The following is a 26,633-nucleotide window of genomic DNA, read 5'->3' as shown; positions in this document are numbered from 1 at the left end:
TGCTCTGCTTCCAATGATGTCTCTGTGTCTGTGCCCTGCAACAACCCCATGTCTCCTTCATCACTCAGAGACAATACTCCTTGTCCAGTATCATCCTCTGAAACAGAAGGTGCAGCCCTAATTGTTTCAGAATCTTGGGATTCTAGAATATTGTCAGGAATATTATTGTTTTCCATTTCAGCTGTTAATTTAGTATCATCTATCAGGATCTCTGAGTCTGACTTTGCACTAACCACAGTCATTCTACACTCACTGAGAGTAGATTCTGAATTGAGTGCTGGAGAGGAAGTTTCTCCCCATAAATTTCCTGGAGGTACTAATCCTACAGTATCTCTGCAACTACCATTTTGAGGCCATGCAGTAGCTGGGATCGGCGATTCTTGTTTGTGAGTCTCTGATTTGGGACTTTTAAAAATTCCAAGTAACTCACCTTTGAGGGACTGAGATGATGCACGAGAAGAAAGAGAGAAAAAGGAGTTTTTTGTTGGAGGTTTAGGGGAGGAGAAAAGTCCAGAGAAAGTTTTGGGAGGTTCAATTAAGCACTCAGAGAAAGATTTCACTTTTGTCACAAACCCTGAAAACATTTCTACTGAAGAGCCCAACATTGATTTGTCTTCCTCTTTATCTGTCTCTAGGCTCTGGAGGTGCCCTGTATACCCTTGCTCCACAGAGGGCGAGGTTGCCTCCAGGATCTGTGTTAAGGTGTCATCAGGAGCCTTTTCTAATGGCAAGTTCAAAGGGTCACTCGTAAATCTTTCATTGTGGTGGTAGTTAGTACAACTGTCTAAATTGTTGAGCTTTTTAGTCAAATGGTTATCATGTGAAAAAGACTTGGCCAGGTTGTCACAAGGGAAGACTTCCTGTATGAAAGGCTCTTCTTCATAGGGAGCTACCCCAAGGGTCTCTGGACAAATGAGCAGAGTTTCAGTTTGTACCTGAAATCCTGGTGAATGAGGAACATCGTCTGGCAACTTACTCATCTGGAAATTTGCTAAAGATGTCCCTGGTCCATTACTAGAATCTAGTTTTCCCTGATAGTCCTCTACATTGAGCTCATCTGTAAGGCAAGTAACCTCAGTAGTGTTGCTAACAGAAACACAAGGAACTATTTGCTGTTCATGAGCTACCTCCTGGATTATGCGATCTCTATTGCCACTGGAACCTTCTCTAGTCATTGTGCCACTCATGTCTACAAAAACACTTGGCTTCTTACAGGGCTGAGAAGTCACTGGAGCAACTGTTGAAAGGCTATGTTTTTCCCCAGGAGTCTGCTGCTTTTCGTCCAAAAAGGACAAGCTGAAGAAACTAAAAGGGCTATTATGAGCGGCATCCTTCTTGCTGCTTGAGTTAGTAGTGGAAAAAAAGGAAGGAAGTGTGAATAGCCTTTCTGCTTGAGATTTGGTTCTTGGTAGAGCAGCAGAGGCTCTGTTCTCAGATTTTTCAGATCCAGTCAGGAAAGAAAATATACTCTTTCTGGTTGGCAACTCTGGTTGAGATGGAGATGTTGTGGCAGTTGAAAAACTCCAGTCTTGGTCAGAAGAATGATCCTGTTCATTTGAATTTCTTCTGCTCAGAATATCAACAGACAGTTTACTACTTCCTGAAACTTCTGTCACTGTAGACACAATGTTAGTTTCTATTGAAGAATCTCTGGAAGACTCTTTGAGACAATTTCTTGAGAACGATGGATTTGGTGATTGCTGGATTAGGTGGTCTCTGGAAGATACCTCTTTTCCAGTCAAATTATTACTCTGTATATCTATAGTTGATGGTTCTTTTAGCCCACTGTCATCAATAGTAATCTGCTTGTTCAGACTCCTAACTCGAACCTTCCTTTTAGAGGCAACTGGCACAGCAGAAAAGTTCCCAACATCCTGGCTATTTAGCTGTGCAGGATTAGGACTTGATTTGACTTCATCCTTATTAACCATCGAGGAAACAGACATATTTTCAGTTGTTTGTACAGAAGATACATTGGTTTTAAATAAGTCCCCAAGGGTACCAAAAAAATTTGAAACACCAGAAGATTCATTCTTTTGCTGAGAAGGTATATTTTTATCTTCATTCTTTTCTAAATTTGGTGATCCTTCTTTATTTGCCTGGGTTTTAAAAAGGTTCAAAAATCCAGATGCCTGTTTTCCATTTGACACCACACTTACTGAAGGGTCTTCTCCCCGGCCAAAGAGTTTCAATGCACTTTTAAATAATGTTCTCTCAGACTCTTTGGAAGACTGGTCATGGAGAAGCTCACAGTTCTTGGGTTCATCCTTACTGAATTGTGATGTAAGAGGAATGGAAACAGAGTCAACTGTAATGATTTCCTCATTTTCTATATCTGCTTTAGCCTGAGGAGTTATTTGGCTTACCTGGACAACAGATTTTAACAAACTTTGTTTTTTCACATGAATACTTTTATTTAAAGGGAATTCTTGCTTCATATTTTTAAATTCTGGTTGCGGAACACTGGGTACTGTTTTTCTTTCTAAATCCTTCTTGAGAAGACCTTCTTCTTCATTTTGGGAGTTATTCTCTAATTGCTTATTCAAGATTAATGACTGAACACCACCATTTGTGAGCTCTGCTAAGTCTGACTCCTGATTCATTTTCTTTAAAACCAAAGACTCTAAGGATTCATTCTCATCAAAATTCAAAGTCCTTGTAACCAAAGCACCCAAAGCAGAAAATAATGAGGTTCCTTTTTTCAGTGATGACATCTCTCCTGTTTGCTGTAGGCTATTAGTCATATCTTCAAAATGAACCAAAGAGGTAGCTTCTTCAGAAGACTGAATCCAATAGAAACTGGAAGGGTAAATTGATGCATCCTTAGCAAGAAGCTGATACTTACTTCTCTCTATAACAGGATTTTTATTTAAGTCATGATTACCAATAGTTTGGGGCTGATTTCTGAGATCCAATATATATTCAAAGTCTTCAGAACTACACACCACTTCTTCAAAAGATCTAAAATTTCCTTTAAACTTTTGAAGATTATAGCCTGAAAAATCTAATGGTTGATCCTTTTGGCCATAACTTGACTGTTCAAGTACTTGTGAAAAGGTTCCTAAATTTAGATACACTGGTCCCTCACTTTTTGGCAAAACTACAGATAAATCAAGAGGGTCATCAATTGGTTCCTCTTCAACATACCAGGATAATTCATCTTCCTTGTCATGTACTTTAAAACTACAGGCTGATATAATGCTGTCATCCAACATAATACTTGATAGATCATTTGTTTGTAAATCACAATTCAAATATTCTTGATAAGAACAATCAGGTATAAATAAATAGGCATACTGCCCAGTAGAATCAGTGAGGAGATAATACATATACTGACCATCATGAAACATATAATATCCATAATCTCCATTCTCTGATGGCCACCACACTCCATTTTCAAGACATGACCACCATTCCTGGTAGTCATAACTGACACTTGAAAAAACAAAGTTTTCATCCATTCTTAATGATTCTTGATCAACTACAGAATATGTAGTCTTCTCATAACCTGAAGAACAACTTAAGTCAATGGGCAATTCTTCTAGTGAATTCGTAGTCTCACTAATTGGAAGATATGAATTTCCATATAATGAGTGAGCTGCCCACATATCACTTCTTAATAAGTTATCTTCATTAAATGCTAACTGGTCCAATGATTCATATGGTAAGTCATGCCAAATGACACTGTTTGGATTTGTTTTCCACTCCAAGATATTTGCAGTTTGATCCTTTTGGCAAAAATTTATTGCTGAGCTTTCTGAGTCAGGCCACAAGAAAACATCAGCTGATGGGAATGTATTTTGATTTAGCATATAATAAACTGGCTGAAGTTTTCTGGAATTTTTAGAGAAATCTTTTATATCAGAGTCCCATTCAGAACAGAAAGGATTATTCATCTCTTCAAAAGCCTGATAGCGGTTTGATTTATTAAGAATGTTAGTATTTAATGTATGTGGGTTTAACTTGTTTGAATTTTCATGTATTTTCTCCTTAAGAACATGGTGTGGTGTCAGCCTCTCAGCCAAAGATTTCTCTAAGAGGCGCTGCTGAGTGCTCGGAGCAAAGTCAAGTATCCTGTCCTCAGAAGAGGGGCAATTCTTTTCACTTAGCTGGTTTTTCCACATAGGAGAGCAATGATCATTATCAACCCAAGCATCAGATAATGGTATGTTTTCTTTAGGTAAAGATATAAAGTTTTTTATTAAGCCAGATGTTTCTTCTTTTTCAACATGGTTCCTCTGATTCTCAGAAGTCACACATGAAGTAACAGGGATCTCATCCACAGATAAATGTTTATTTCCATTCAAACTTTTTATATTGCCTAAAGACATGGACTTTGCCTCATCTGGTTTACAATCAGTCACATTGTTATTGTGTATCAAGTTAAATATTCCAGAGAGTAATCCTGGAGTATTATTATTATGATGAGAGTCACCACTTTTCAAATTTAATTCTTGTTGATTAGACAAGTTTTCAAGAGAAGAAAACCTGTTAAATAGGCCAGAAAGGAGGCCTCCTTGGATTCTTTTCTTAGAGGCTTTATCTACAAGTCTGTCTTCATTAATTTCATTAACCAAGGTGGATTTTGAAATGGTAGAAGTAAATGCTAATGAGTCTGATACTGTTAAAGATGTCACTTGTGTAAGAGTCTTACTTTCTTCTGAAGAATCTGAAGGAATATATTCTTTGGACACAACTTCAGGGATGGCTAAAGTATCTATCTGACAGTTCTCTGCTGCTGTGTGATCACTTGAAGTCAATTTCTCTATATTCCCAAATTTCCCAAGATCGTTATTAATAATTGGAACAGAATTAGACTTTATTCTATTAAGTGTGGTATCTTCAGGACAATTTATTTGGTCATTTTTATTAAATGTTTCTGTATCATCAGGTTTCCCTAAGTTATTATGAATATTTGGAACTGAACTAGATTTTATTAAATTAAGTTTGGCATTTTCATGGCAGTTTCTTTGGATCTCTTCATCAACAGTTACTGCTGAGTCAGGAAAACTCTGGTCATTGACAGTGGTACGACCATCAGTGAAAGGAAATTTAAAAAGAGGAAAAATGCTTCCTTTCTCTCTTAAGTCTTGCTGTTTCTCAGAATGACTAAGAACTCTGAAAAATGGAATATGTAGTTTTCTATTAAAGGAAAAGGAATGTCCATTTTTCTTATGGCCCCTTTCCCATCCATCTTCCTCCAACTGGTGAATTTTCATAGATTCTGACAAAGTTTCCTTTGAACAGGTCTCAGGTGAAGTGAGCAAAAACTGGCTAAAGGATTTTCTGAGTGGCTCAAGAAAATCATCATCACCAGTAACTTTCTCCCCCTCTACTGTCTTTGAAGAAGACTCTCTATTTGCAGTTGTACTGCCAGCTATACAAGGATGTCCTACAGTGTTTTGGGCACATATTTTTGGTTGGTGTGGTACCAGAGACAAATCTGTACAGGGTTTTCTTTCCAAGAGACTCTCAATATCATCTTTTTTATTTGCAGAACCACCTAAGCTTGAAGGTTCATTGGTCACTTGGGAAGACAACAAATCTTCACTTGTGGGCATTTGGGATGAGCTTGTAGTTTCTCCATCATGCCTATCTAAAGTGATGATTTTATTGTCATTGCCAAGGGTGTCTTTCCTTTGATTTGACTCTGAACCACACCCAACAAAGCTTTCCTTTCTTGTTGGCTTGTTCTGGTCATCTTTTTTGGTTTCAGCCTTTTCGGAAAAGATCTTTAATGGATTTAACATGCTGAAAACAGACTTTATAACTGAACTCTGACTCTGTGGAGTGGAGTCCCTTCCAGTAGTCTCTGTTGCATCCTGAAGGCTTAAATTTCCAGTTTTACCACCTGTGTGCTCATTTTCAGAAGTTTTGTCATTTCTGCCAAAATCTTTATTATCAACTGTGTGAGAGGATAATGGAGATCGCATGGAAAGATCCTTCCCCAATACAGACTTGGCTCTGGGTTTAGATCCTGAATTAGTTGTCTCTATCTGATCAAGAGTTTCTGTTTTCTCTGGAACTAAATAAACCAGCTTTTCCACAGAGGTTGTTAGATGCTTTGTTCCTGAACCTACCTTTTCTGTAAGTGAACTGAACAAAGAACCAACAGCACATTTCACTCCATTCAGCTCAGGGAAAGAGACAGCCTTGTCCTTGTCATTCTTGACAATGGTTAAAGGTGGTATTTGATCTCCAAGCATTTTCTGTTCTGCATTATTACCAGTACTATTGTGTTTAAGTGATTTTTCAGTTCGTGAAAGGGAACCAAATCCATTAATCTCCTCTTCTTTCTCTGCTAAATATTCTGACACAGTTTCTACCAAACACTGAAGCTCATCCATTGTATCAACATAGTCCTCCTTGGGTTCCTCAAGAGAGGGAGGGGTCATCTCTTTCATGGGGCACCCAGACAGATCTCCAAGTGTGTTTGCATCACAGTTCATCTTTTGTAATGGGAATGCTGGATTTGTTACATTGTATTCTTCAGGAAAGCCTCCACTATGATGGATATTGGATGGATGACTTATTGGTGACAGTAAACCTTCTGGCTTATCAGTGAGAGGAGAGCTCAGAAGTTCCTCAGAAGTACTACTAGTAGAATCTTCAAGAATATCTAATGGAGTGAAATTAGTGACATGCTGGTTTAAGCCAGATGATTTTTCACAGTTCTTGTAACCACCAGAAAGATCGTAATCATGATTTTCCAACTTGGTGGTCCAGATGCCACTCTTGACCACAAAGCCGTTTTTATAAGGGTGCAAAATTGGGTAATTTTGTTTCTTCTTTTCAGTGTGGCAAGTGTTACAATTTTCAGTGTCAGGATATGTACTTTTGAAGTCAGTCTTAGTTTCTGATCTTTCATTGTACTGTGTTCTTTGACTGTGTTCAAAATCACGGTATAAGGGTTTATTTTTTCTTCTCCTATCTACTGTATCATATTTCTGAGGATAACTGGAGAACACAGATGTTTCATACTTAAGGTCAAAATTAAAGGCAGTAGAGAATTCAGTTTCTTGGCCCTGTGATGGTATCTTTTCCCAATTCTTGTACTTCTGTTGTTCTTGACGGCTGTAAGATTTATCAGTTTTTGAAAGAGTTCTAATTTCTTTTACTGTTGCTTCCTTTATGTTACTGTTTTCTAGAAACTCTTGTGGTATTTCCCCCTCTATCTCCTCATATGTACCTTCTTGCTCTTCATAGTCAACATCAGAGAAAGCTGAAATAATCCTAATTTTGTCATTCTTAGCCTGCAAGTCTTGTCTGATATAAAAGGATAAAATTGGAGGAAGAGTAAGACAAAGAAAAAAGACGAAACAGGGAAAAGGAAGAAACAAATCATAAAATTCAGTGCACATTCAATGAGAAAACTAAAATAAAATAGTTTGACAAAAACCATTCAGACTAAAAACGTATGATAAAGAAATTTAAATGTTCTTAAATCAGTATTAAAGCAATTTAGTCAAATAGTTTTTTCTACATCAGAAAAAGAACTGCTATAATAATAACTTTAAAATACTGTACTTCACTTGCTACCATGAGCTTTTTAGGATCCTTTTATTTTCTAAGAAAGATAGAGACAAACAAAATGAACATGTTTCCTCAATATTTAGACTGTATTTACAATGCCCAAGTTTAGAAGTAAGTATTTGATGAAAATATATCAAGGGATTTCAAGAAACCTAAATTTGTTGATGAATTTGGGTCTGAAAAGATGTCAAGCTGTTAACTTACTGTAAGTTATTATTTGAGGCAGTATAGTCAAGAATATGATCAAACATATTTCTTTTAAAAAGAAAAACTATCCACATAATAAAAATAATCTTTGATTGTCAAAAGGCAAACCTTGTTACAGGACCAACAAGAGCATATTATTTAAAGCATTACAATTTATGAAATTTAAAACTATATGCATCGAGGATCACAGTGAAATGACGACCTTTCCCTATATTGATTACAACACTAGAAGCTATATTCCAACTTAAGTCAATAAATACATAAGATACTTGACCTTTCTTTCAGTTAGATTAGAAACTGCCCACTTCCTGTGTACTCAAGTGGGGGTATATAGAGGACCTGCAGACTAGAAGCCTGTGAGCCCAGTATGTTCTTTTATAGACCTAACATCCAATTGCATTTATTTAGGAATCAGAAAGAAGATCATAGTGGTCTCATAGTCACTAAAAATCTTCAAGGGAGAAACTGAAGAGGTATTAATAATAAACTTCAAGAGATATTCTTTTGCTTTTGATCCCTCAACACTAGAGATACTTTGGCTATATATCTAACAAAGTCCAACTCTATTTTCAAATCTCAAATTATGGGCTTTTACATAATTTATGTAAGTTTCCAGTTACTCTGGATTCATTAGGTGAAAGCCCATTTGACTGGGGTACCTGGCTGGCTCAGTAGGTGGAAGGTGCAACTCTTGATCTCATAACTGTGAGTTCAAACCCCACATTGGGTATAGAGATTACTTAAAAATATTTTTCAAAAAAGCCCACTTGGTTGAGACAGGAAATCCAATCTATTTTTTTTTTTTTACATGGAGTTTCATTATTCTCCAGTATCCGCAAAAACTCAAACTAAACTAACTCCAGCCTAGAAGGCTTTATACTTCAACTTAAATCAATAGATAGCCATTGCTATAGTGAATGAAGCTATTTATTCTTACACTTCTAATTTACTGGCAGGTACTGAGAACATTTGTTCCCTCAGGATTTTAAATGTTCTTACTAAAAAACTGTGTAACGTAAGGACTCAGACCATCTCCAAGAACTTAGTATTTACAGTAAGAGAGAAGTTTAAAAATCAATGCTGGTGATAAAATTTCTTCAAACTTTTTAAAGGATGAATCATTTCAAAAATTTAAGTTAAAAATGTCTATGATAAAAGCTTACTTAAAAATCATGTTAATTTTTCTCTGCTGGAGAGGAAAAAATATTTATTCTTTAAACTCATTTCTTATACTGATACAATAAAACCAAATTTATATGGGATTAAGTTAAAAACATTTTAGGAAAAAATTTGCAATTTAAAGTATATTACTAATACTCTTCTAAACATTATTATAGCAGTAGCCTAGGAAACAATCAAAATAATAATAGGGTAATAATTAAATAAAATGTAGTCATTTAGGTTGATGCACCATTATTATTGCTGGCCTACACATCTAAAACTTGGAAATATAGAGGGAAAGAAGGTCAAAAGTCATGGATTTTTGCTATTATTTTTTTCTTAAAGTAGGACAATATAAACAACTAAAATCAAATATATAAAATATGCAAATGTTCACTAATAAACCAGCAAGGAGTAGAGACCAACTACAGTAGAATTCCTGGCCTATTTCTTTTTAAAATCAGATTATAAAGAGTAAAAATTCTATGTGATGTTTGATAGGTGAAAAAGTTTCATTTAAAATATTCCCACATGGGGCGCCTGGGTGGCGCAGTCGGTTAAGCGTCCGACTTCAGCCAGGTCACGATCTCGCGGTCCGTGAGTTCGAGCCCCGCGTCGGGCTCTGGGCTGATGGCTCAGAGCCTGGAGCCTGTTTCCGATGCTGTGTCTCCCTCTCTCTCTGCCCCTCCCCCGTTCATGCTCTGTCTCTCTGTCCCAAAAATAAATAAACATTGAAAAAAAAATTAAAAAAAAAAAATATTCCCACAGATGATAGTAAACTGAGACAGGATGTTGTATCGCCGGTAGGCAACCATCTGAGGCTTGGGATTAATATTCACCAGTTTGGCAAGATAAGCAAAAAGAAATGATATTATGTTATGGGATGGTGAATTTTAGCAACCAAAATTATGAGCTAAACTGGAATGGTTTTTAAAATATATACAATGGAATACTACTTGGCAATGAGAAAGAAATATGACCTTTTGTAGCAACGTGGATGGAACTGGAGAATGTTATGCTAAGTGAAATAAGTCATACAGAGAAAGACAGATACCATATGTTTTCACTCTTATGTGGATCCTGAGAAACTTAACAGAAGAACATGGGGGAGGGGAAGGGGAAAAAAAAAAAAGTTAGGGAGCCAAACCATAAGAGACTCTTAAAAACTGAGAATAAACTGAGGGTTGCTGGGGAGTGGGAGGGAGGTGAGGGTAGGTGATGGGCACCGAGGAGGGCACCTGTTGGAAGGAGCACTGGGTGTTGTATGGAAACCAATTTGACAATAAATTCCGTATTAAAAAAAATAAAAAATAAAAATAAAATATTAACCTCCAACCAATAATTAATTCAGGCAAGGATCATCAATGGATACTACAATTAATGGGTAAAATGTTGTTGGGGAAACAGAATAAGGACACAATCTAGGGTATCATTCCAGATACTCTAATTACAAAGGGTAACTTTACACTGGAAAATCTGGCATATACCAGATTTCTTAACTCAGAGGTCAAACTAAACATAACCAATAAAAAGGCAAAGTAAAATCATGTGTCTGCTGAGCATCTATTGTAATGTTTTTGCCAAAAATGTTTACCTGATTCTAAACATGAAGAAACAATCAGCCAAACCAAATTAAGAGCATATTCTCAAAACAACTGGCCTGGACTCTTCAAAAAATGTTAGATTATAATAGACTACAGAAATAGGAAATCAAATGTAATGTACCATGATCTTTGATTGGATCCTAGATCAAAAATAGAAATATGGAAAATGGAAAAAAGGAAATATACAGAAGATAATTGGGACTAGAGAAATTTAAATATGGTCCATATATTAAATAGTATCATTGTATTATTACATTTCTTAAATGTGATCATTATATTGAGGCTATGTAAGAGAAAGTCCTTTCTCTTGGGAATTATATGCTCAAGTACTTCCTGGTAAAGTAACATGGTATCTGCAATTAATTTCAAATAGTTCAGAAAAAAAAAAAGGCATGCACATATGAATATACATTAGAGAGAATGAAATAAAAAGTAAATGTAGCATAATGTTAACACAATTGATGAATCTAGATAACACGAATATGGATGTTGACTGTATTTGTCCAAATGTTGTTAGCATTTTTTTTAAAGTTGGGGGAAGGAGGGGGAGCATATACGTATATATTTGTTTTTATACTCAAAAATATATGACAATAGTCTATGGAAGGGTACATAAGAAACAAACAAGGGTGGTGTGAGAACTAGAAGACAGGAAGGGGATGGGGTAGAGAAGGACAGGTGCAAGTGGGAGATTCTTCATTATATGTGTTATTGTACCTTAACATTTTTTAAAATGTTTTGTGTATTTAAAATTTTTCTAAAGTTCCAGCAAAAGTACTGAATCTGCTATGAAGAGATCATCTAAAGTTCCCAAGGAAATATTTAGGTAGGAAGGATTATCCAAACATTTAACATCTGTGATTTTCTTTTTTTAATCTTGGTGAAAAGTGTATCAGAATCACTGGGCTGGGCACAGGCATGGGCTGGTTTTCAATCATCCACCCTAAGTGAGCATGCTCCCACCAGGTGAGAATCACTGATCATAAAGAGAAATATTTATAACAGAAATGTCTAAATGGGGATGTATAAAAGAGAAAAAAAAAGACTGATAATCTATACAGAACGGCTGGAGCTTGGCCTTTCAGATTGCTATATTTGCACTACCACCTCAAGTTAAAGCATCAAAATATTGTCAGTTGTATCTTGGAAACTACACATGAGGAAAAGAAAGTGCTTTGTTTCTAATACCCACCTGAGGGCCCTCCGATCTGGATAATCAAGATCATAACTTTGCATAGAGTCATTGCAAGAATCCCGGGAACTGCCCTGAAGTAGCAGCTGCTGTGGCAATCGCACAGGCACAGGAAACTGGTGCACAGAAGCATTGGGCTGGGAAGTCGTATGGTAAGGAGGTGGGATGCTATTGCTGGTCTCACTGCGATAGTCACTATCTCGGTCATCAACGGCACTATCAGGATCTTCAAAAGCTGTGAAAGAAGCACAGTCAAAGCATTCCAGCTTTATTTAGTTCTTCAGAATTTTCTTCTGCTTCTATCCTAAGTAGCCACAAGCCTGGACCTTGAGGACAAGAACACACGAGCCAAGTGACTTCAATGCCATATGGAAAACTGTTTCAATTAATACTCACAAGTTTCTTTCCTTATGAGACAAGACACTTGTTTTCATTTTAGTGCTCATTCTCAAGAGGAGTTCCAAGTTGCATTTTCCCAGTGCAGAATTCTCTGGAATTCTGACTCTCTAGCTACCATAACTCTAGTAAAAATCTGTTTCTAAATGTCATAGATTCTAGTATTTTACTGTTATAAAAATGGGCAGAAGAGAAATTCTCTTTTGAAGTTGGCTTGCTGCTTTCAGACTTTAAAAACAGATGGCTAAACCCAATAAGCAGGTCCAACTTCAGAAGCTGGTCAGGTAATGAGGAAAGTCAAAGCCAAGGTTCAGCAGTCAAACCAAAAGCTTGACTAAGAATAGCAGCAGTTGTTTTTTTTTTTTTAAGTACTATGCCAACTTTTAAATTTTTTTTAAGTAAGCTCTACACCCATTGTGGGGCTTGAACTCATGACCCCACAATCAAGAGTCACATGCTTTACTGACTGAGTCAGCCAGGCACTCCAGAACAGTCTCACTGTCTTGCTGCAACAACAGGTTTTTCTAACAACTCCTATCAAGTACCTACATCCTCGGGCTCAGAATTTCCATCTGAAGCCTGGGCTAAAGAGGAAAACATAAGCACTGGCAATGGAATCTTGCTGACAATGCAGCCAAGTTTATCTAACAACAGTGTCTATAATTTCATAAAATTATTTCTGCTTTTCAGGCCAGCACCTGACAAGCTAGTTTTATTCTTGATGTTAGCTAAAATGACCGCAGTTACAAATCCTGCTCCAAGCATGATCCCATATGTCCTGTCTTGCCAATTTCCTATTTGGCACAGTGAGGAAAAGGAATTATTTATCATCCTAAAATGGAGATGGACTCCTCATATTAGTAATTAAAAAAAAAAATCTTGGTAGTTATGTGGGCAGTGAAAACCTTCTGAAGACCATAAGATTGGGCTTTCACAATCGCTCATGTAGGAGATAAAAACCTGCATCCATGCAGTGGAAATGGAAAAGAGTTAAGGAACTGGAAAAAAAAAAAATCCAGAGTGAAGTGATAAAACCAGGGGACAAATAGAAGGTAACAGGGAAATGACACCTTGGCTTGCACACTAGGACTACATGGTAGATAGTAATTCCACTAAAAGAGACAAGAGAGCTAAAACATGTGGGTTTTACAACCAATGAAGAAAATTTGAACACTGCATTCCAGACAACATTTGTGGGTACAGCTCAGAGTAGGGATAGAAGATCTCATGAGCATTTTCCCTTTTGAATTTAAGGCAACATATGAGCATAAGAAAAGGAGAGTAATCATTACCTCAGGAGAAAAAAATCAACATGAAAAAGAGGCTAACTTCAAAAATGGCCAGGAAGGGTACTAGTCAAACCATAGGGGATACAAAGCATTCTGCTCAGAAAGCATTCTGATCACACATTAGAAAAAAGAGACTTTTAGGGGTATTGGTTTCAGATCTTGATACATTTGTTGTTCTGAACACTAGAGAGAAAGGATCAAGGGACAAAAACCAGTATGTCTTTCAGACTTCATGCTTTCTGAACCTACAGATGGATTTTTCATGCATACAGATGGGAGGACAGGGGCAAAAAAGCAGACAAAGCCAAAAAGCCTACTTAAACTCCAGCAGGAAAAGTATCAACACAGAGAACCAAAGAGGGAGCAGTGATAGACAATCTTACTGATTATGAGGCCAGAATTAGGAGCCCATGATACAGAGTTAGAAACTACTTAGTTTTTCACTGAATCTGATCTATTACTCCTAAATAATGCTCTACTTTTTTATTTTGCTAGGCTAACAGGAAGAATACTCTAAAACTTTCCTAAAGGCTGACATTTCTATACTGAAGAAATAAAGGCAGGGCACCTGGGTGGCTCAGTTGGTTGAACATCCGCCTTTTGTTTTTGGCTCAGGTCAAGATCTCAGTGTGTGAGATCAAGCCCCGAGCTGAGCTCTGCTTTGATGGTGCAGAGCCTGTTTAGGATTCTCTGCCTCTGTCTCTGCCCCTCCCCTGCTTGTGTGCTCGCTCGCTCTCTCTCTCTCTCTCTCAAAATAAATAAACTCAAAAAAATAAAGGGCAAATATTAAGAAACAAAATATTTCTAGAAAGAAGAGGTTAGAAGTAGAAGAGAATATGAAAAGTAGGAGGGGACAGGAGAAAGGAAATACAAAAAAGTGAGGTGAGACGACAGAGAGAAATAGAAAAAAAGGTAGATGAGAGCAAAGACCAGCTTTTCTCCCTGGACACCATCCTCAATCTCCCTAGAAAGTAAACCTCCTGGCACCACCAAGGCTGATTAGAAACTAAAAAGGGAAATTAAGGAAAAGGCTTGAATAAAAGAATTGTGCTTTCAGTGTGGCAGTGGTGATCTCTTACTGGCTCTACTCTCTCCTCCACAACACCACTGCAGCTAAAACAGAAAACTCCTGGTTTCACTGAGAAAGAGAACCTATATGCAGGTTTGGTTACTCAGCTTAAGGAGGACTTGTGAGCTCGTATGAGGGCAAAAATAGAAAAGGCTGGGAAAATTAACTCATTCAAGTATTTATTGAGTGCCTATAAGCACAATGGTAAACAACAGAAGATTCAGAGTGTAGAGTCAGCCTAATAGGAGAGAGAAAATATTGATACAAATACAAGAAACGAACAATCTTGAAAACAGTACAAACCCAATGCTGTATCAGTTGAAGGTAAGGTCACTTCCTGTTAGTGTGAGCAGGGAAAGTTTTATGGAGGAGAGGATTGTGAAAGACTGGCAGGTTTTCAACAGGTTAAGTTTGGAGGGAAATACCTCCTAGAATCTGGATAAAAATAATGGCATGTGTAAAGGCCCAATAGTGAGAAAGCCTATATATAATTTTGAAAAACACTTGGTAGTTCATTTGGCAGGTACATAAAAGGACATGGAAGGAAATGATAGAAAATGAACCTGGGGAAAGTAATCTAAGCTGGGTCAAAAATGAGCCTCTGGTACAGAGTAGGCACTCAAACAGTACTGAATGAAATACTGAACAATGAGGCTTTCTGGTATGTGGTGTTCCTGGATTGAATCCCTGTCTTTAAACCCAGAGTACAGACAGAACTTTATCAGCTTGAGAAAAAAGAAGAGAGAAATCAAACGATTTTTTTTTAAGGCTTACTTTTTTCTACTTGAAAACCTTAAGTTAGCTCTCTTAGGCTACCTTTGAGCAGCATTTCTGTAACGGAAATACTCAGGATTCAAATGACAGAAAGTACATATTCATGAGAAATCCCAGGGAGAACAAAATTTGGCCCCTCTTAGCACCTGCTGGATATCTAAGCATTGGTACTCAACCAAACCCCCTGTAAGATGGATAACAGAGCCAGTAACGTTAGCCTGAGGCTGTGTATCTTGCTGGAAAGAACTGACTGCCCACTCTCAAAGCTCTAGAATGAAGCTTGCTTCCAGCCTAGCTGGGTTGCTTCAAGGAGAGTCAGTCTCTTGTTCACAAAAATAAACTTCCAGAATGAACTTTTATTCTAGTCACTGCACTCCTTAGCCAAGAGATCAAAGGAGAGGGTTTCCTATACTAGGAGCTGATGGTATTACTTACCTCTGGGAAGGAAAAATCAAGAGATACTGCTAAGATTATAACTGGGACTTTGGTTTGAAATTTCTCTCTCTCCCTCCTTCCCTCCCTTCAAAAACCCCAGCCTGAAAGGATATGCCATTCCATTGCAAGTAATGGTCTCTTGAGATTTAAGTAGGAGAGAAGGGGGGGGGATGGAATTATATATGCTTATATGCATGAATATCCTGCTTCATAGTTCAGAGGGAGTGTGTTAAAGGCTAAAATAAAAAAAATTTTTTAAGGATAAAATCAAGAAAATTAATAAGGAATTCAATTTCTTACGTACTCTGCTGCTCTCCCCAGCCCAAATAGGTCCAGTGACCTAAGAAAACCGCAAATGGTAGCAAAAAAGAAGAGTGACAGAGACAATTTTAGGAATAATTCAAAGATCATTTCCCCAACCCACCAATCATTATACACCTTACCTTGCTTGAGCCTGCCCTACTTGTGTTCCATTACTTTCACATAACATGTAGCCAGGCTTCTGCCTTCTATCAAGCATGAGACAAATCTACAAAGTACCCTTGCTCTCTATAATTTACCATACAGAATAACAAAAAACAGCTTCTACATTCTTCGTTTAAAAAAGTTTTATTTATTTAAATAATCTCTACACCCAACATGGAGATCAAACTCATGACCCTGGGATCAAGAGTCACATGCTCCTCTGACTGAGCCAGCCAGGCACCCCTGCTTCTACACTATTTTAAACCTCCTTCTGGCCTAGGTCTCAGAACATCATCATTTAGGAGCATATATAACCTTCCTTATTCAAAATAACAAAAATTCAACCTGTCTCTAAGAAATCCTTCCTTGTCTTGATGTTTGCCAAATCTGAGACCACCACAGTATATCCCTGAGAATCTCAGACCTAACACAGTGGAAGAGAGTGATTCCCTTGTCTGGGAGCAATGATGTCTAATTTTGACGCTCTTTAAAAGGCCAAAGAATGGCATTAACCTCTAATCTTCCAAAATGTAATGAAACACTGTAGCCCTTTGGGTGCTCAGAGAGAGCCACTTTTTTTCTCAACTGCCTATAGAATTTAATAAAATCCATTAAAACACAGGAGCTTTGAATGACAAGAGAAAACTGAACATTTTCTATTCATTTTTCAGAATAAAAAAAATTCAATGTTAATTACATTTAAATCCTATTTCACACTCAAAATTGAATTTGAGGCAACTAATGTGATGCATGTGTGTGCATGAGAACACAATCACTAAAAATAGGCCTTTATCCCAAGAAACAAGGAGTAATTTAGCTTCATAATTAAGAATATGAGTACTCAAGCCAAAACTAAGTTCTTTTAAGCTCTGCCACTACTGGCTATATGGCCTTGAAGAAGTTATTACAGATATTTCCTCCAGGTAATATGAGAATAGTATGAGTCTCGTTGGTTACTGAAAGATTATAAGAGAAAATCCACGTAAAGTACCTAGCACAGGTCCCTGGAACAGGGCAAGCAATGGGCATTTCTTGTTGTTTTGTCATGTTGCCAAGTTTTTGCTTGACTTATAAGTTCCTAATAAATAGGTAGCAGGAGGGTGCACACACTGACAACCCTAATATCTGCTGAGGGACTGTCAACGTCTGGGTTAGAAAGTCCTCAGAGTTCTAAAGGTGCAGTTCCCTTGAAAATTTGCGGTTAAGACTCAAAATTCTGGAAGCACTGAATGACGTCAAAACAGGATGGTTTCATTACCTGAGCCAACTCGCAATCCTGGGCATATGGGACTACTACTAATCAGTCACAGTCTATTTAATTTAACTATACACTGAGAGTCAGTTTTCTTCCTATACTTACTTTCTTCCCTTCTTTTCACCCCTCAAAAAGGATACGTTGGTTTACTGTGACATTTTTTGTTTTAATAATTTACTTACACTCTAAACACAGGGAAAGAAGGGGTCTAAAAGAAAATTCTTCCAGGCTGTACCACTGTTGCCATAACAACTGTGAATAATTACCTTGCTTCTTAAAAAAAAAAAAAAAAAAAAAACTGAAAAATAATCACAGAACTTCAGAACATGCCTATCACCCTAGATTGCTCCAAGCAAGTGACAATGCTATTTCTCCTGAAACTCTGGACCCAAAGAAGCCTCTCATTGAAGGACACTGCCTCATCCTTGAATGTACCACAGCACTGCATAGCAGTTTCCTGGACACAGTAGGTGCTCGATAAATGTCTATTATATGACTAAACCAAATGAATGATTTGATGCCATCTACAAGGTCCAACCCTAAGCCATGAAAATAAGTTATGCTCTCTGACCAACTAGTTCCCTATTGTCACCTGAGAGTGGTACCATTATAAGAGAAACAACATCAGTTTAAGTGGGCAAGTTTCCTTTCCCACTCCAAAAATGCACTAAAACATCTCACTAGCCAGTAGAACAATACTGAGGATTGTTAGGTTTTGCTAGGCATAAGTACCAATAAAGGGGGTAAGGGATTATTCCAGGAAATGGAAATTATACATGCAAAAGTATATTCGGTGAACCTGAAAACAGTTCTAGCATATCTGAATAGGAGGCTACAGGGTTATATAAGAACCTAATCAAAGGAGGTCCCAGGTAATATTTAGAAATTTAATAATGTTAGGAAATTGGAATTATCTGGAGGTTAATGCAGAGCTGTCACAGCCTTTTTCTTTTTTCAATTCCAGTACAGTTAACATTCAGTGTTATATTGGTTTCAGGGGTACAATATAGTGATTCAACAATTCTATACATTACTCAGTGCTCATCATGGTAAGTATACTCTTAATCCTCTTCACCTATTTCTCCTGCCCCCTCACCCTGTTCCCCTCTGGTAATCTGTTCTCTACGGTTGACAGTCTGTTTTCCAGTTTGTCTCTTTATGTTTCCTTTGTTCATTTGCTTGTTTCTTAAATTCCACATAAGAATGAAATAATATGGTATTAAGCACGGGACAGACAGAATCAGATTTGTCATTTTAGAAAGAGAGTGGTGGTGGTGCAGTATGGCCAAAAGTTTGTAGGGTAGGTGGACTGGAGACTGGTGTCAGGAAGGCTGGTAAGGAAGCTACTATACTGGCCTGATGATGGCTTAAACTAGGAAAGTGGCAGAGGGAGTGGAGAGAGTGGGTACATTTGTGACATAAAATATATTGGGTTTAATAAGTATTGAATGTGGGAAGTGAGGAGAGTAAAACCTAAGTAATACCGCCCAGCTTTTTAGCTTGAGCTACTGGGTGGGTATGGCATCATTCATTAAGAAGAGAAATACAAGAGAGGGGCAAGTTGAAGGAGATGATGAATTCAGTGTTAGATTATTGGCTTTGAGGTATTTATGTGCTATCTCAAATGAATATGTCTGGGAGACAGATGGATACATGGTTGTGGAGCTGAGGAAAGATATGTGGAGTTCTAAGTTTTCAGAATACAAACTGCCATGAAAACAGATTTTTCTGCTTTGTTCCTTGCTGTACCCTTAGTGCCTGGCACAAAATAGCAGCTCAACAAATAGGTGTAAATCATGTATAAAAATTAAAATGTCAGTATATAAGAACAATGAGGCAGAATGCAGGATAAGGGGGGGAGGCTGTACAAAGGGGTGAGGGGAACCTACAGAACAGCCACGTTTAAAAAGCAGACAAAGAAGGGAAGGGAAGAAACAAAGAACAAAACAAAGTGTTGGTGACGCTGTGAAGACACTGGCATTCTCATACATGGTTGGCAAGAATGCAAAGTGGTAGGTCACTTTGGAAAATCTTGGCATTTCTTACTAAGTTATATACATACCAAAGAACCCAGCAACCCTCTCATATGTATTCACCCAAGAAAAATAAAAACATGTTCACATAAAACCCTATACATGAATGTTCACAGTTGCTTAATTCATATTCACTAATAACTATAAATATCCATTTGATAAACAGATCATGGTATATCCATATAATTGAGTACTATTCAGGAACAAAAAGCATGAACAGAAACACACAGATGAATCTCTAATGCAGTATGATAAATGAAACAAAAAAACCAAAAGACAAAAAAAGCTACATACTACATTATTCTTATATAATTTTCTGGAAAAGGCAATACAACAAGGGCAGAAAACAAATGAGGGTTTGCATGGGCCAGGAGTGGAAGTGGTTGACTACCAAAGGGGTTTAGAAAACTTTTAAGGTTGATGGAACTGCTTTATATCTTAACTATGGTTATGGTTATAAGACTGTATGTGCTTGTGTTTTGACAAACATAGTACTGGACACTATGAGGGAGATTTTTACTCTATGTAAATTATACCTTAATAAAACTGACTTTAAAAAAACAAAAAGGAAGAGTCCATGAAGGAGGGTGTGAAGAAGCCAGAGAGGAAGAAAACCAGGGCCGTATCATCTCTGAATCAGAAAAAAAAACCAAAAACAAAAGCAAGGTTTCAAGAAAGCAGTGATCAATAAGTGTTAAGTGCTACAGGAGAGAAAGAAAGAAAGAAAGAAAGAAAGAAAGAAAGAAAGAAAGAAAGAAAGAAAGAAAGAAAGAAAGAAAGAAAGAAAGAGAGAGAGAGAGAGAGAGAGAGAGAGAGGGAGGGAGGGAGGGAGGGAGGGAGGGAGGAAGAAACTGAAAAAGGCCTACTGGATTTAGAAATAAAGAAGTTACTAAAAACTTTAATAGAAATGTTAATGAGTGAAAGCTGGAGTATAGACTGTTTAGAAGAAAATGGAAGCACATACAATAGAATAAGGAGACATCAAGAGATTCCACAATTCATACAGTAAAACACTGAATGTGAGCATGGTGGAAGATACTGCTTATCACAGGATGCAAAAAAGGAAGCAAGCAGGGAACAGACAGTGGCCAAATATGTTACAGAAAAAACTAAGTACACCAAGAGCCTCTTCTAAAACCAGCAACATTCTCAAATTGGGCATTCACACATAACAAATATGTGCCAAACTGACAATTTTAATGAGCATGCTAATGTTTCCCACCTCCCTAGAGCCTTAAACCTCTTCAGTTCACATACTTAACACGTGAATAACCAATTACCCTGCAGTTCAGTGGCTCCTGATGCTAAGAGTTAGGCAGTCTGAGCCTCTATTGGCAATGACATTGTATTTATAATGTTATGAGCTCTGTGCAGATTAGCATTACCAAGTGTACCTCAAGCCCCAAACCACTGAACTCCTGGCACTTCCAAGCCAGAAACCACAAAACCATTCCAAAAATTCCTCTCTACTTTATCTCCCGTGTCCAGCCTGTTAATAAGCTTAATAGTTAATTCCACTCTGAGGTCTCCTTCTTACTGTCCCTTCTTCATAGTTTCTCAGTCCTTATCGAGGAATCCATTACCTCATGCCTGAATTATTGCAGATTATTGCTGGACTTGTGACCTTCTGACCTGTCCCATTCAATCAACCCAGCAGATGACAACTAATTTTCCTAAATCCAGTTTCTGATCACATCGTTACCGTTTTGATAATTTGTAACTGCTCACTATCTATAAAAGAGTATATTTATCTTCACGGCTTTTAAAGCCCTCTATTATCTGATACCAAATAAATATCAAATCTCACTGTCCACCATTCCCCCAGAACAAAGTCTTTGTTAACTGGCAAACAGGTATTGTCACAGTTCCTATGCTTGCCACACTTGGGAGATAAAGGAATGAGCCTGATTTCCCCTATTTGTCCTTCAACTTCTGAAGCCAGAATGTCCTTCGTTTCCACTCCTTGCTGATTTAATAGAATGGGTTTTGAGTTTTGGAGCCAGATAAACCTAGGTTTAAAGCCATCACTTACTAACTGTGTGATCTTAGGCTGCTTAACTTCTCTGCCCTTCTATTCATCACCTATAAAAAATGAATAGTAATAACACCTCTCAAATTTGCATAAAAATTGAAAATCAAGTATGTAGCATTTAGCTCCATGTGCCAGACGAATGATAATTACTCAGTAAATGTTCCCTCTTCTCCCTTATTTAGTTGGTACCCATTCTTAAGTTCCACTTAAACAATTTTCCTTAAACAATGCTCAATGACTCTAATACAGTGTCTCTATTATCAAAACAAAAACCATCTGCCTATTCCTGAAAAAGTTAAACACACATCTACCCATATGATCCAGCCATTCCACTTCTAGATATTTAACCAAGAAAAATTAAAACATATGATCATGAAAATGTTCATATTATTCACAATAACCAGAAACAACCCAAATGCCTAGCAATAGGTAAATCAATAACAAAATGTAGTATATCCATGATAGAATACTACTTAGTAATAAAAGGAAATGCATTACTGATACACTCAACAAAATGGATGAATTTCAAAAATTTTTTAAATGTTTTATTTTAGAGAAAGAGAGCACGTGTGCTTGCGCACAAGTGGAGGAGGGGCACAGAGAGAGAGAGGGAGAGAGAGAATCCCAAACAGGCTCTGCACTGACAGCAGTGAGCCTGATACGGGGCTCGAACTCACGAACAGTGAGATCATGACCCAAGCCAAAGTCAGATGCTCAGTTGCCTGAGTCACCCAGGTGCCCCTACAACACACTCAAAGAAAGAAAGAGAAAGAGAAAAAGAAAGAGAAAGAGAAAGAGAGAGAGAGAGAGAGAGAGAGAGAGAGAGAGAGAGAAAGAGAAAGAGAGAAAGAAAGAGAGCAAGAGAAAGAGAAAGAGACAGAGAAAGAGAAAGAGAAAGGAAGGAAGGAAGGAAGGAAGGAAGGAAGGAAGGAAGGAAGAAGGACAGGAAGGAAAGAAAGAAAGAAAGAAAGAAAGAAAGAAGAAAGAAAGAAAGAAAGAAAGAAAGAAAGAAAAAAAATTGAGTCCTGTTATAAAACGCATTACCGGGGCGCCTGGGTGGCGCAGTCGGTTAAGCGTCCGACTCGCGGTCACGATCTCGCGGTCCGTGAGTTCGAGCCCCGCGTCAGGCTCTGGGCTGATGGCTCAGAGCCTGGAGCCTGTTTCCGATTCTGTGTCTCCCTCTCTCTCTGCCCCTCCCCCGTTCATGCTCTGTCTCTCTCTGTCCCAAAAATAAATAACGTTGAAAAAAAAAATTAAAAAAAAAAAAACTGAGAACAAACTGAGGGTTGATGGGGGGTGGGAGGGAGGGGAGGGTGGGTGATGGGTATTGAGGAGGGCACCTTTTGGGATGAGCACTGGGTGTTGTATGGAAACCAATTTGTCAATAAATTTCATATATATAAAAAAAAAAAAAAAAAAAAGAGACAAACAGACCAAGGTTTTATCCCCAGTTCACCCACTCCCTAAGAAGTGACACAAAAGAAGATAAATGCTGGGAAGACCTGAACAAAAAAATACAAAAAATACAAAAATAAAAAAAACTCTGGTCTGCTTTCTTCACAATACCATGCAAAGTGGCCACCAAGATTTATAACAAGGAAAGCAATACACTGCACAACTTTTAATGAGACCAAATTTTGACATTGAGGGCATTGAACAGAACCCTCAAAATTCATGTCATGTACTTAAAGCCACATTAGGACAAAAAGTGACTAGGAAAGTTAAGGAGCTAGAACATCTCTTTTATGAGGTTGCACTACAATGGATGGAGCTAAAAGCCAGCTGGTACAGGGACTACATAGCCCACTTAACAGGACTTGAATTTAAATGACAGTGTAAGTATTATGGCTTTGAGGAGTGGACATATTTGTAATTAAATCCAAGGTGACAGTGTCCCTGAGGAACCTGGGATACAAGAGTTCAGTAATTTCTCAGGTCTCCCAGGACTATCTTGGGTACCTATTACCCAATTTCAGGGCAGGGAACTGTTTAAGAAGGCTATCAAAAGTCCTAGTAGATCATAGAATGTTTTGAAGGTGACTGCCATGCAACAGCAACATAGCACTGACTGCAAAAGGATATAGAGGACACGGTGTTTTCTGTCGCTTCAAAAGTTACAGTGAGGGATTCTAGATCTCTTCAAGACACTGTTGGAAAATGGATTCATCCAGTATATACTCCTACAAGGATGCTAGCCCTAGTTCAGACTGTGAAGCCACAAAGTTCTCTAAGAATTAGGTCTCCTGATAGGCAGGGGCTATCAGCACGGTGGCTATCCTCATCTGGAAATAGTAATACAGGAAAGAAAATTACTGGAGAATAGGCCACAGGATCTGATGCCAGCCAAGCTTCCTTTTTATCTAGAGCTGTGCAAAGTGGTTAGCTCTGATGGTCAGGAAATGCCAAGTCCTCTCAAGTTGGTGTCCTCTGGTATAAAATACTGGGGGTAATGGGGCACCTGGGTGGGTTAGTCAGTTAAGCATCTGACTCTTGTTTTCAGCTCAGGTCGTGATCTCATGGTTTGTGAGATCAAGCCCCATGTCGGGCTCTGTGCTGACAGCACAGAGCCTGCTTGGGATTCTCGCTCTCCCTCTCTTTCTGCCTCTCTCTCTCTCTCTCTCTCTCTCAAAAATATAAAATAAACATTTAAAAATAAATAAATAAAATGCTGGAGTGGTAGTCTCATAGTCTATATGATCATACCTTGATGCAGTATGTACTTGCCAATTGGGTCCACTCCTTCTGGCACGGGGTGGATCCAAAATGGAAGAAAGGGATTCTTAATCAGAAACAGATAAAATTTCCTGGCTACTAGAATCCACCATCTCCCGACTAGGAAAACAAGTCCTGGCCCCTATCAGGAGGCAACCATAATACCCCATAAACTTAAAGTTAGTCTTGTTTATGGTAGGTGGAGAAATAGGATTAAGAGCAGTATTGGCAGTATCTGCTCAGAGTTTTGTGTTTGGTTGATTTTGGTCAAGGAATTATACTATCATCTGTACAGTGCACAGGAATCTAATCTTCCAGATGGGGAATAACTGGTTACATGTATAGAATGGCCCATTTCTCTGCCTCCCTCAAAAGATAGAATATTAGAAAAAAAGCCATAGCATGGCAGTAGACAATTTTAGATGGAAACCGAGAACAATAGGGGTATATAAGAGGATTATGTGAATGTAGTAGAGAGTAGATATATGCATGTCAGACATGATGGCTTAACAGTAGTGGGAAACACTGAACACCTCTAGCTTCCTGTCAAAGAATCAATAATATCAGCATGATAGATCAGCAAATATAACAAAAAGTTGAAGGGTAAGTCATTTTATACAAACCTGTCTCTTTTGGATATGTTGGTAAAAAAAAAATCCTTTTGCAGTTAGTGGTAGTCAAGTAAGATGTCACCACTTGGTAGCCAACCTGCGTATTAACTGACAATACTTCTCAATGTTTGGTCACTGGTATTTATGGACCTGACTCACACCCAACTCTTCTGAATCATACTTTAAGAAAAATTTTAAACAATATGTTGAGTTATGCCCTATTTTACTAATTTAAAAGACTGATTCATTCCCAGGGAATTTTGGTTTATAATATGATATGTCACTATTTATAATAAATACTGTAACAAGACCAGTGAAACACACCCTTCACAGACAATCAGAGAAATCTCTCAAACACCAATGGTGGGCTATATCTCAAAACTTCAAGCCATCTTCAAGGTCCTAGTACAAATAAAAACAAAAGACCCCAAACCCTTTTTATTTCAGATATAGTAACTGATTAGGAGAGACCTTAGGGATATCACCAATAAAAGAGACATTGAAACTTTAAGAACCACTTAGCACTCTCAATCAAGAAATCACTGGTATTATTAAACTAAAATGTGTCAACCTCAACAACCAACTATTGTTCAATAGAGTCTCAAATCCAAACTGAAAAAGTAAATCTACATGACTTGCCTCCACATTGTCAGGCCTGGGACCATTTTTAATACTTATTGTTTCTGTAATTATCATACACCAAATGCATTTGGAGAAAATCCTCAAGTACAAAAAAAATAAAAACAAAAATAAAACTTTCCTATATTCCTACCACTCAGAGCCACTATCAGAGCTGTATTTCCTTGGAAGCTTTTTTCCTATGTTTATGTGTAAACAATTTTTTAGATAATTGAGATATTTAATTACCTAAGAATCCTCCTTTTTAAAACTTATTCACATAAATGTCTGCTGTATCTTAAACGATTTAAAAGCATAGTACTCCATTACATGGAGATGCCACAATTATCCATTCTTCCAATATTTTTGCATTTTTTTCTCCACTATAATTAAAATCTAAACATAAGTGTTCCTTTGCATCAAGTTACTTTCCTTGAATATCTCCTAGAAGTAAAATTACTGAGTTAGAAAGGTTGTGCTAATTTAGACACCCTAGCAGAGTATGTGAGTAATCATCTCATCAAATCCTTGCCAGATACTAAATCACTTTTTGATTCACTTCTCAATTGCAGCCAGCAATACCATCATTGATAATATAGCGGGGAGGGGGGCGGGGATTGTAACAGCCAGACATGTATAAAAATTGAAAATAGCAGAAAGTTGTAGAACTTAGTAGTCCTAAAACTGTTTTGTGTGACAACATGGTGTGCTGCTTCATTCTTTGACAAGACATAGGTAGAAATATCCTTACTAAAGAATGAAGTTTGAATATCACAGAAAATTTAAACACATTTGGAGAAGGAATAAACCAGTTTCTCTCTCCACACCAACTTCCTATTATGTTTAGCCCTGTGGCTAAGGTAAATATTCACATCATACCATTTGTTGCACATGAGATTTGTATCTAATATGCAGACCAAACTGCACAGCCTCAGAATATCTCAATAAATCGAACAAAAATTACTCAAATATTAAAAAGCTGCCATGTACATAAGATCTGCAAAAGTAAGCAGGAGGTTCAAGCATGCAAAAAACATGCATCTGAGGGTGTCTGCCACCAATCCTAACAACTGACTTAGTGTGAAAATAAGACACTGCAGTTAAGTAACTGCTTATGGCACAGATATGTCTTTGTGTACTGGCATTCACTGAAATATCCTAGATCTTCTCTAGTTCTTGATCATTGGTACACAGAGAACACTTTTTTTTTAAATTTTTTTAATGTTTGTTTATTTTTTGAGAGAGAA

The 26,633-nt window shown here is 37.6% G+C and overlaps 1 protein-coding gene across 1 annotated transcript in view; it reads right to left on the bottom strand.

Moving 5' to 3' along the window:
- Positions 1-26,633, bottom strand: part of UNC13B (unc-13 homolog B) — a 221,437-nt gene that overhangs the window by 90,451 nt on the left and 104,353 nt on the right. Inside the window, exon 8 of the mRNA XM_032595668.1 lies at positions 11,698-11,932. Within this exon, the coding sequence (XP_032451559.1) occupies positions 11,698-11,932 (235 nt within the window). The remainder of the gene's footprint in view (positions 1-11,697; positions 11,933-26,633) is intronic.

This window comes from Lynx canadensis, chromosome D4, assembly GCF_007474595.2.
Source record: "Lynx canadensis isolate LIC74 chromosome D4, mLynCan4.pri.v2, whole genome shotgun sequence".
NCBI lineage: Eukaryota > Metazoa > Chordata > Mammalia > Carnivora > Felidae > Lynx > Lynx canadensis.
The sequence above is the reverse complement of the archived record's forward strand: the minus strand, read 5'-3'. Positions and strand labels throughout refer to the sequence as shown.